Source organism: Carassius gibelio, chromosome B12, assembly GCF_023724105.1.
Source record: "Carassius gibelio isolate Cgi1373 ecotype wild population from Czech Republic chromosome B12, carGib1.2-hapl.c, whole genome shotgun sequence".
In the NCBI taxonomy this organism is placed as follows: domain Eukaryota; kingdom Metazoa; phylum Chordata; class Actinopteri; order Cypriniformes; family Cyprinidae; genus Carassius; species Carassius gibelio.
In genome coordinates, this window is record NC_068407.1 from 752003 (window position 1) to 764111 (window position 12109).

The 12109-nt window shown below is 32.0% G+C and overlaps 1 protein-coding gene across 1 annotated transcript; it reads right to left on the reverse strand.

The window, feature by feature from the left end:
- Positions 1 to 428: 428 nt before the first annotated feature.
- LOC127969269 (protein TBATA-like) lies at positions 429 to 11260 on the reverse strand. The gene is made up of 9 exons (XM_052571118.1): positions 11155 to 11260; positions 10755 to 10949; positions 8754 to 8909; positions 7946 to 8040; positions 6499 to 6663; positions 5241 to 5322; positions 3660 to 3813; positions 2257 to 2291; positions 429 to 538 (listed from the first exon to the last, which is right to left on the reverse strand). Exons 1-9 carry the CDS (start codon positions 11258 to 11260, stop codon positions 489 to 491), a joined length of 1038 nt encoding a protein of 345 aa, XP_052427078.1. The 3' UTR covers positions 429 to 488.
- Between the last annotated feature and the right edge of the window lie 849 nt (positions 11261 to 12109).

A 12109-nucleotide genomic window follows, 5' to 3' on the forward strand; every position in this document is an offset into this window, starting at 1 on the left:
TTACCTGAAAACACTAGTAAAACTTACAAAAAAATTATTTTACTCTTGTTACAATTACAAAACAGTGTAAAGCATCATCACATTCCTGAGTAAATGATGACAGAATTGGCATTTTTGCTTAACTTTTTATTTCAGTTCAGTGTTCTTGATTCAAAATGACGTGATTATCAACTGAAAGTATTGTAATGCAATGGAAGTCTAAGATCTATAATAGAAATGTGCATCTCATATGTGTGTTAAAGCGCTCACAGTATATTAAACCTTCCATGCAAATATTGTTATTTGAGCTGTAAACTGTCTAAATTGTTTGTTTTGGTGCCTGACTTGTGACATTTCACAAGAGACGTCCTGACTCCCACAGACAATAAATACGCTCAAGAAAAATACCTGTTTTATTCTTTATTAACCAGAAATTAAAACTGAACATACTCATGATGATTATGATAATGAAACTGCTAAACGAGCTAATGTTCATGACAGCAGCGGCATTATGTGTTTTCTGGGTACAGCGTGAGAACTTCTGCCTCTCCGATCCGCTCTGGAACAGAAAGAGACAAAGAAACACAACATCCTGAGAACAATCTGAGACTATTATAAGATCCTGAAAACATCCTGAGAATCAGTCAGTCATTTGAGTTTAAAGAAACCCAGAGCATCGGTCATTTCGTTGTAATATCTTATTTATCATGATATCAAAGTATAAAGATGCATCTATTTATTTTTTATAATTCAAAGAAGTTCTTTCTACACAAGGAAATGCATTTTTCTTCGAATTTGGATTTCACTTCAAAAGAATTAACGAAAAAATACAAATAATCATAAGATTTAACAACACAAGTTCAAGATCACTTATTAACATGTTTTCTTCAGAAGAAAGATTTAGGAGATCACTAGCACATGCACACAGACAACAAAAGGTACAATAGCGGAACTGGGCATGTACCCTTAATCATAAGAACCATATAAGTACTAATATTTACACTTTAGATACTAATATGTACCTTTAATAAGTACACTTCAGGGGTAAATAAGGTACAAAAACTTGACTACAAAAAAAAAAAAAAGATTCCGCCTCAGTGACAGCTTTTGTACCTTTTTTCTGAGTGTATATGTAAACCTCAAAGAGTTTAGTTTTTAACTAAAATACAAGTCCATAATTCATAATAACGCTTCCTTCAGTAAAAAAAGTTAATCTGCTGTTGTCTCTCACATCAGAATCCAGACACATATTAGTTTAGATCTGTTTAAACGCTGCTGGATCTGTGCAGATTTCTCTCCTGATTCAGACCAGAACACTTTTTCACTGGAGGAAGTGTTATTATGGATTATAGACTCGTTTAAAATGTCTTAATGCTGGATTTGTTTCATCTTTTGTCTTCTCCAGATGTTCACTGATGGACTGGAGTGCTGTGGATTATTGTGATGTTTTTATCAGACGCTCGTTCTGACGGCACCCATTCACTGCAGAGCATCCATTGATGACACACTGAATGCTACATTTCTACAAATCTGATTGATTTTCAAATTTTTGATGTCATTTTGAACTATTCCTTTGAGGCTGGAATATAAAAGAGTTTTGTAAAGCACCAAGAGAGGAGCAAACACTACCAACAACAAACAAACACAGAAACATGTGCACAGTTGCTAGGAGACAACAACAACAAATGTGTTCTAAGATTGTCTCAAAACATCAAACACGTTTGATCTTCTCTGATTGGATGGACTCAGAGTCTGACACTAAAAAACAGAATCTGTGTCCAATATACACACTAGTGTCGACTCGACATCGAAAAATGTGGACAAAATCCTTCAAAATCAACTCACACTAGAACCATTTAAAAGAAGCATGGAATGTAAAGAACATTTGTGCAATGGAAATGTTAAATGAATATTAAAGCTTAAGCAACCTGTTTATGTGAACAGTGTATCTCAATCCTCAAGAGTCACTTTCCTACAGTGTTTAGCTCTAGATCCACTTAAATCCACTAATCAAAGTCTGTGAGTTCACTTGAAAATCCTACCCAGGTGAAACGAAATGGAAACAGAAAAAGGAACGAGGAGCTCTGATGCAGACAGAGACTCACTAGAGTTTGAAACAGAGCCAAATCGTGTTTTAATGAAAGCTGAGAGCAACATTAATCTTCTCTGCCAAAAGCAGCCTACGTGGAGTCATGAACTCAATCCTCTCGGAATGACAATGGCGTATTAATAACACTCCAATTCACAATACATCTGACACAAGTACAAAAGCCTCACCTGGATTGTCCTGTAATGTCTCTTCGGGATGTGAACTGTGCAAAAGAAAGATAATAATGTCTTGAAACATTCATAATCATAGTCATATAACCATATTATGATAGGGGTAACGCTTAAGAATACTGTACTACTCGGGAACAAATGAGGAAAACAGTATTAATATTGTAGTAATTAATATTAACTTAGTTATTGTCCTTCAGAAGGAATTACTGTCCAAAAACAATCGCTATAACAAATATTATTTAAACACTTACAATGAAAAGACTACTTTACACCATGCTTTTCACTTTAATACTATTCCAAATAATTATTGATGAAAAAATAATATATATTTATCTGCTATAATTTGTGAAATTTGCCAATTTTTTTAGAATATTATTTCAAATAATTATTACTGTATATATATTTATATTTAAACTGCAAAAAATGCTTGCTTAATATTTGTCTTGTTTTTAAAAAAAAATAAAAAACAAAACAATTCTTAGAACAAAATATTTACTTGAAAAGCAAAATGACTTCAGATATTATAACTTATTTTTTAGGGAGAAAAAAAACATCAATTTACAGTAAGTGAGTTTTTGCTTGAAAGAAGAAAAAAAAAATCTGCCAACAGGTCGCAAAAAAAAAAAAAAGTTATATTTTTGACCAAAATGACATATTTTTGCTTATTTTAAGCATAATCTTACTTAATTCTGATTTCAATTTTTAGATAGATAAATTACATTTTATTGGAAAAAAAATACTAGAGAAAAAATACTGAGTAAGAAATAAAAAAAATGTGCATGGTATAATTAATTTTCCATTTGCTGTATTTACAAAAATAGTATTTATTAGATTTAACATTTATTAATTTATTACTACTAATTAGCTTAATTGTTAGTCAGAGTTTCTTCTTAGTTACACTTGTTGAGTGTAATGCATAATCAATTACTTTAAATTGAATTACATACCTTGAAAACATAATGTAAGGGATTACTCTTAATCATTCCACATTTTAATTACAGTTACTCTTGATCTAATAAAATTAAATACTGAATAGATTATACATAAAATAAAACTATAAAGGATATTTAACATAATAAATTTACATCTAATGCTAAAATAAGGGTTTTAACTGTAACTTTCTCCTTTAAATATATATATATATATATACATATACTTATTTTTTAGTTTTCAGTTTAAGAAAAAAAAATGCAATTTTATATTATGTATTTAAGTAAAAGAGCATTTCAATTCAGTTCTTATATTGTTGAACTGGCTGAGGCTGATGTGGGAAAGTAATTAGTAATAGGTAATGCAATACTTTTTAGAGAGAGTAATTAGTGCACTGCATAAACAGATAGGAACAGAATTCTACCAATAATATAAGACAGCTCCAATAAAACCCTGTTGGAAACACCCACATGCTCTTCCTTCGGCTGACAGATGAGCTGAGGAACACGTGATCAGGCAGATCTTTAGACGTCAAAGGCAGAAGTTCAGATCCAGACGTCTGCTGGGTCAGAGAGCTGGGGTCGGCCATGGCCTGCTGGAGTAACCCCTGAACCAGCTCTTTCTCTGAGAGCACAAACACATCTAATGAGTCTTCATTAGCACATCCATCTGCAGGACACCATCGGCCCGTGTCCAAGTGTTAAACTCACAGATGTTACCATAAGAGAAACTAATAGGACCCTTCGTGCTTCCTTGCTGTGTTTGTACTGCATTATTATGCATGATTGTTTTAAGAGTTGTTCTCATGAGTAACTTGAATAAATTGAAAACAGTTTTTACTCATGACAAATTAAATGCACAGAACTATGCACACCTGTCTATATCACAGGATAAAACCATATCTATGTGTGACTTTTTAATCTCACAATTCTGTTACATCTCACAAATCTGATTTTAAATCTTGCAGATCTGAATTTATATTTCACAATTCTGAATGTATATTTCGCAATTCTGAGTTTATATTTCGCAATTTTGAATTTATATTTCACAATTCTGAATTTATATTTCGCAATTCTGAATTTATATTTCGCAATTCTGAATTTATATTTCGCAATTCTGAATTTATATTTCGCAATTCTGAATTTATATTTCACAATTCTGAATTTATATTTCACAATTCTGAATTTATATTTCGCAATTCTGAATTTATATTTCGCAATTCTGAATTTATATTTCGCAATTCTGAATTTATATTTCACAATTCTGAATTTATATTTCGCAATTCTGAATTTATATTTCACAATTCTGAATTTATATTTCACAATTCTGAATTCACACTTCGCAATTCTGAATTCACACTTCGCAATTCTGAATTTATATTTCACAATTCTGAATTTATATTTCGCAATTCTGAATTTATATTTCACAATTCTGAATTTATATTTCACAATTCTGAATTTATATTTCGCAATTCTGAATTTATATTTAGCAATTTTGAATTTATATTTCGCTATTCTACGTTTATATTTAGCAATTTTGAGTTTGCATTTTGAAATTCTGAATTTATATTTCGCAATTTTGAATTTATATTTCGCAATTCTCAGTTTATATTTCGCAATTCTGAGTTTATATTTCACAATTATGAATTTATATTTCACTATTTTCTATTTATATTTCACAATTATGAATTTATATTTCACTATTTTGAGTTTATATTTCGCAATTCTAAGTTTATACTTTGCAATTCTGAATTTGAATTAATGTTGTTCAGTTGCTTGGAAACATTTTTTTTTGTTTAAAGTGCTATATAAATAAATGTGACTTGACTTGACAGGAGAAACACCAATCTTTGCAGCCTTTACAAGTGATCGGCACTTTCTGTCTATTTTCTGGGGGAAAAAGAGCATTTTACATTTCATCAGCAAAAGTGTAATTTTGATAGTTTAGGATAGTAGCATGAAGGTCTTTAAATGCTCTTCAAAGCAGAACATTCACCACGTGTCAGCTATTTGTATAAAATCAATCAATTAAATCAATGGGAAATGGTTCACCTCTGTCACTCGCCAACAGAAGCCAGTGCTGAACCGTCGAGAGAGAATCAGTCTGCAGGATCTGACACAAAAGCTCCAGCACCTGAAAAAAAACAGTTCATTTAGTAGCACTGATATATGATTACAAAGTCAGTTTAGTGCATCAAGTTAAATAAAGCTAAATAAAAATGAGAATAACTTTAATAACCCTGGAGAGAAACAGTGAACACTGATATCAGCAGCTCACAGGACTGAATAAAACCAGCTAACCAAATATGGAAATTATGGAATCGTAATTAAATATTTGAATTGCTTATTAAATGTCTTTGGCATGCAGTCTGTGTCCTGTTTTCATATTCATCATATCCTAAATTGAAAATGAGCAAACAATAAGAGCTTCAGGATCTATCCTGACACACTGTGTTATGAATTTATTATTGTATAGACTGCAGATATTATTGTATTTATACAATTTCAATGTAGTTTGCTACATGGTTATCCACAACATATTGCATGCTTAATTCAGCAAGTACAATAAATACACTTTTTTACAACAGTTTTGTATAGAAGTTTTGGCAGTCTGATCAAATAAGTCTAAGAAATCGACCACAGTTTATTCCTAACAAAGAACGTTTGAGAACACTAAAAATATCAAACATACTTTATTGGTCAAACATTGGGATTAATTAAGAAATATGTCCCTTCTGCTCACCAAGACTGAAATTTTTAAATAAAAAAATGCACTAAAAACTAACAGAAACGAACTATATTTTAAACTACCACTGATGGCAGTAATGATGCTGAAAATTCAGCTTTGCGTCACAGGAATAAATTATATCTTACAATACATTCACACAGAAAACAGTTATGTTAAATTGTAATAATATTTCACAATATAAGTGCATTTTCTTGTATTTTTTATAAAATAATTTCAGCCTTTGTGAGCAGAAAAGTCTTCTTTCAAAAAAAAAAAATGTCTAAAATACCTTATTCGAAACTTTGCACCTGCTGTGTATTTATGCTTGGTGTTTTATTTAAGTTTGTTCACTATGATGCACTTAATTTGTTCTGAAACACTTTGCAAGCGGTGAATGAATGCTATTTAGTATTTTGCATGTATGACGTGACCTGAACACCACATCGTAAAAATCAGATGATGCTTTTACCAAAAATGTGAGTAGCAATTGTAATAAAAAAGCGGGATTTCCTTTCTACTGCATACTAACTAAAAGTTGGAGCTCACATTGACTATCAAACTGTAGCGTGAGAATGTCATTACCTTGAGCTCGACTCCCTCCAGGGTTTGTGTCTGCCATCGCTGGACTCGTTTGTGTGAAGTCCTGCTGCTGCGCTTCTTCCCTCCCCAGGACGAGGCAGGGATGATCCGGCCGGACTGCGCCGAATACTGCGTCTTCCTGCGAGGAACTTCCTCATCCGTCAGTTTCTGAGTTTATTCATAGACAAACACAAAGACTGGCTGTATTCTCCAAGAGCGAATGCATGATTCTTTCTGAATAATCTAATATAATGTCCATTAATCCAGTTCAAAATGTCACACACAAATGCATTTTAAATTATGGGAGGTACTTCCTCTTTGGGGAAGTTTTTGCTCAAAAATACAAAAAAAATTATAAAATAATAATTTGTAATCATAAAGATTAAATATATCTATAATATATCATATAATATATATATATATATATATATATATATATATATATATATATATATATATATATATATATATATATATATATATATCATATCTAAACAATCCTCATCTGTCTGTTTTACTGAATGAGCTGAACATTTTCCTGCATGTTCTATTCTCAGACGAAAGGAGAATGACATGGTTTAACAAGAATAACTATGGAAGAGCTCTTTACACTGCTGTATTATTTTATTATTTGCACAAATTATGTCTAGTTTTTTTCTTTCCAAATGCTTTAAATGTAAAGGTCTCCTCTTTTCACTTCTAATCCCCATCAGCTGCACTGTAGAAAATGATTAAACAGTATTAAAAAAACTGTAAAAATGTTACAGTAAAAACCTATTAAATGGTTAACAATAAATATCTCTACTATATGCGGTGGAAAATTTTTTTTGGACTTAACATGTAATTTTACAGTATATGGTATAACATGTCATTTACAGTAAATAACCGTAATTCCCTGTTACATTTCAAATATAATGCTTTTTTTTGTTAAAATAACTGGTTTTTTCATTGTTTTTTCTTATCAATTTTGGTTTTGTACATTAGGTTTGTATGTTACATCTAATGTTGTTAAAATAATGTTTATTGCATTTTTTAAGTTTTATGTGCGTTACCATCTCTAAAACTAAATCAGTCAAATCAGCCTTTAATTTTTTATTAAATATCTTGGCCGATTTTATTTTGATTTCCACTATTCAAGAGAGTGTTGCAGGCTAAATTTCAGCTTGCTTTGTTTTAATTTAACTAAAAATGTATATATAAAATCAGTGCATAATAAAATACTACAAACATCAAACAAATTTGATCATCCGTTTTCAGCAGATTGTGCTCAAAGCCTCTATTCTCCTGACAGCAGTGTTTTGCAATGTGGGAGATGCCAAAGCTTGAAAACAAATGTTTGATGTCACTCCATCCTTTCAGAAATGCTGCTGTCTCTGCTTCCTACTCATGTGATTTTTAACATTATTCATGCATCATTTGTGATGTCAACAGCCAGTAAAAGGTCAAGCACCTCTCTCTTGTCCAGCTGGGTCTCAGCCGCCGCTGAAAGACTGACTTTAGTGGCCAAATCCTTCAGTTCCTCACGCCAGCTTTCAGAAATCAGTGCTGAGAGCATGAAGAAGAAACAGAAGAGAGAATATCGAAAAGGGAAAAAATAAACACCTACACGTGCAATATATATATATATATGCATGGCAGAATTGATGTTTCTCATGATACTGAATGAGATGCATGAATTTTTTTACGCCAAAAATACTTTCTTCTATCTTAGTTTTATATTCAAAGTCAAACAAAGAATAAGCTATGCATTGGTGATTCTCTGTAAAACATTCAGAACATTTAAACATTCATTATGCGCATATATAACAATATCTCCACAAACATCCACAAACTTATTTCTTTCTATTTATTTAGCTTTTCTATATGTGCATATTTTCTCAAACTTTTTTTTTAAAGTCAAACATATTTTTTTTTTACTTTTTACAGGAAGAAAAATTCTATGCATATACACACACACAAAAAAACAGAAGTAGGAAAAAAAAATTTGCATGCATATTTTTCTCTCTCTGTTGTAAAAAGTAAAAAAGTTGTCTTTAATGTTGTTTTCACTCCTAAAACCTAACCCCCAAGCCCTCCCAAAAACTGAAGCATTAAGAACTCAAACTTGTAAAGATTTTCAATCAATAACCTCGCATTAAAATCACACAAAAGTGCTTTCTGAGCTCGTCTTGCATCTCATTGCCTGAAGAAATAAAGTGATGTGGGTTTGGCCGGGGTGAATAAACATGATTTCTGTGTTCAGTGTTTGTTATCTGCACCTGCTCGTGGTCCAGAGCGATCCGAGCCCATCTCAGGTGTGAGAAACGCAGACGAACGGCTCCCAGACACTTGACTTTTAATGAGAGGATGAGGACAGAGAGGAGTGAAGCCGTACCAATCATCATTCACCGTACAAACCGGCTTCCCATTCAACCCTAGGAAAGAGGAGGCCATTAGAAATCAGAGCTGGAAATGTGATCAGACTTTCAAGTCTCCCAGGATTCAGCAGGAGACATGCATCCATGTGTTGATGCGCTCCCTGATCAAAAAACTGCATTAAACCGCACTGGACTCCAGCTGTGGCCAAACCACTTCACAGGATTACAGTAAATCAAAGTTATCAACAGAAACACTAAATAATCAGAGGGAGCCGTGATGACAATCTGATGCTCGTGTCGTTTTAACACAGCTGTCGATAAATAAATCATCTGTTGCTCGAAGCAACACCTCTTCACACGCTTCACATCAGAACAACGCATGAATATCCAGAGACCGAAGCCTGTTCGTGCTTGATTTCACTCCATAATCATGGAATACAATCTAAATTAGTAACCTATATAGACCTGCTTATTCACACTTTCTCGCAGATGGAAGTATATAAATCAATCACATTTGTCTGCGAGGTCAAACTGTGTGTTAATGCAGTAACTCGTCATTAAAGTCATGCACTGAACAGATGAACATAACATTATAACTCATTATGTGTCAACACTTTCTATCACTAATGCATTACAACATCTAGCATTTAACATTAAGAAGTTACAACTGACTGACAGCTCCATCTAATGAAGAAAAAAATGCCAGGATTGATAATAATCATATTTTGCATTATGAACACATGCATTTAATGCAAACGTTTTTTTCTTCTTTTTTTTTCTTCTGGTGTTTCTGGACCTACTTAAGATGAGAGAAATTACTGCATCTATATACTGCAAAAGACAAACAAACAAAAAAAGTTATGCCTCTAGTTTATCTTGTTTTATATATATAAACATTTTTAATTCAAGATACATTCATTTCAGAATCAAAATAAAATAAATCTTGTTATCAAAAATCAAAAATAAAAATAAAATAATAAATCTGATTTTGTTTATTATATATATATATATATATATATATATGAATTCATTTATTCATATATATATATATATATATATATATATATATATATATATATATATATATATATATATATATATATAATAAAAAAAATCAGATGCATGTATCTTTGTACTGGGTATAGTTATAGTTTTATTAAAATTAAGTTTATGCTCAAATTAAGAAAAAAAATGTCTGCCAACTAGTAAAAAACTTGTTTTCTATATTTATGACCACTCTGACGGATATTTAATGTTTGTTCATTTATTCATTAACAAAACTTACTACATTAACATGATTTATCTTATTAATTAAATGCATTTTGATTCAAAAATGTTAGGATATTTTTTTCAGGCAAACATCCTGAGAAATAATAATAATCATTATTATTATTATTATTTATTTTTCGTTTATTTAGCAAATGTTTGATATGTTGATATATATTGGATGTTGATATATAATCATGACACCAAATAACACCATAAATGAAAAACATCTAAAATTTAAAAATAAAATAAAAATGAACACAGAATTTAATAATATCTCATTTTATAAATTTACTGATATATCTACAAGTGCTGACAAAAAAAAAGAAAAAAAAGACACAAATATGAAATCTTAATTTGAATATATTCAAAACCACTGTTTCTTTCTGTGGCCATAGTTTGATGTAAATACATATTCAGATATATTTTAATTTAATAATACATATATATTGAATTTTGAAGTTGCCCATCCTCATGCATGATCAGTCCCCACTGTAAAATGTATTCACTAACTAACTCTTTAACCTATTAAAATCTTGTCATTGTGTTAATTAAAATAAAAAATACTTTGCAATAGAAATGCTTCCCTTAAATGAAGGTGTTTCTGAACATGCATGTGTATCTGGATGGGCTCACCCTGCATGTGTCTGACTCTGTGAGGATGAGGATTGTGTCTGGAGAAGAAGGAATGATGGCTGAGGCTCCCGAAGCGAAGGCTGCCTCTAGTGGAAGTCCTGCTCGTGCTCGGCGTCTCACACAGAGCTTTCTCCTGACACACAGACTGTGTCTGCTCCGCTTCATACACCTGCTCATCCGAAGTCTCCATAATCTCTGCAAGACAAAATAAAAATCATTCCAAGTGCTTGGTTCTGTTCACCAGGAGTCACAGAGAGAAAAGCATTTTAAAAGCATGCACTACAATATTTCATCATTTTAGTAATTTAGACACACAGAGGTTTTTTCGTTCATGCACTAGACAGTATTTTAACAGGTGGTGTAATATCTTTTTAGGAATGCTCTGAAATGCGCAGCTCACCTCGGTTCACTGTGTTCCTCTGGTGTTTGCTGCTGTTGCCTGGAGACTCTGAACAAAGCCAGACTGAAGCTCCAGGAGAGACACTGAAACACCTCGACCTACTCATTCTGCATTATTTTTAAGCCACTTGAAGCGGTCGTGAGTTCTAGTGAACGCATTAACCTTTAAGTGTGCGCTCGGAGACCCTTCTAAAACATCCTTCAGGCTGACACTTTATTGCATTTTATTTTTTTAAATGATTATGAATCTAAACTATAACACAGTTTTCAAATGCTAAGACCTCATATCTTTTTTTTTTTTTTTTTTTTGCTTGTTGTATTTTATTTAACATGCAATATTAGGGTATATGCAAAGGCCAACATAAACACAGAAAGCATGATGAATACACATTTATGCACACAGAATCAATCAACTAACCAATGCAATGCAATTGCGTCACATTTCGGCTCCACTTTTGTACATCTGTCATGAGCACTCAGCTGTAATTTTCTACACCACATGAAGTGTGTTCTTCTGAAGTATACTACAGCATGAAGAACACACTCTAATACCTCAGTTATCACTCCTCTCTGGTAAATTGGCCCATGCAGACAGGATGCACAGAAGTAATTGGAAATTACTTTTTGTAAAGCAACAAAGCCACAATTCCCATTAAACATATTAGATAACAAATTAAATTCAACACAACCATGTCCACCCACCCCACAACACGACAGGAAGACAAATAGCCTCAATCCACTGATTGCATTATTCATTTTCACACAGACTGGAATTAGACCAGAAAACACCGGATGATCTCTAATGTTCCCGTTCTTTAATGTCTAAATGTTTATGGGGGAAACGATGAACTGTATTAGCAATGCTTAAAAGTTTGAAAATGTAATTTCCAACAGATATACATTTAATTAACATCACAAAAACAACAGCTTAATGCTTAAATAGCGCTCCTCCCAAA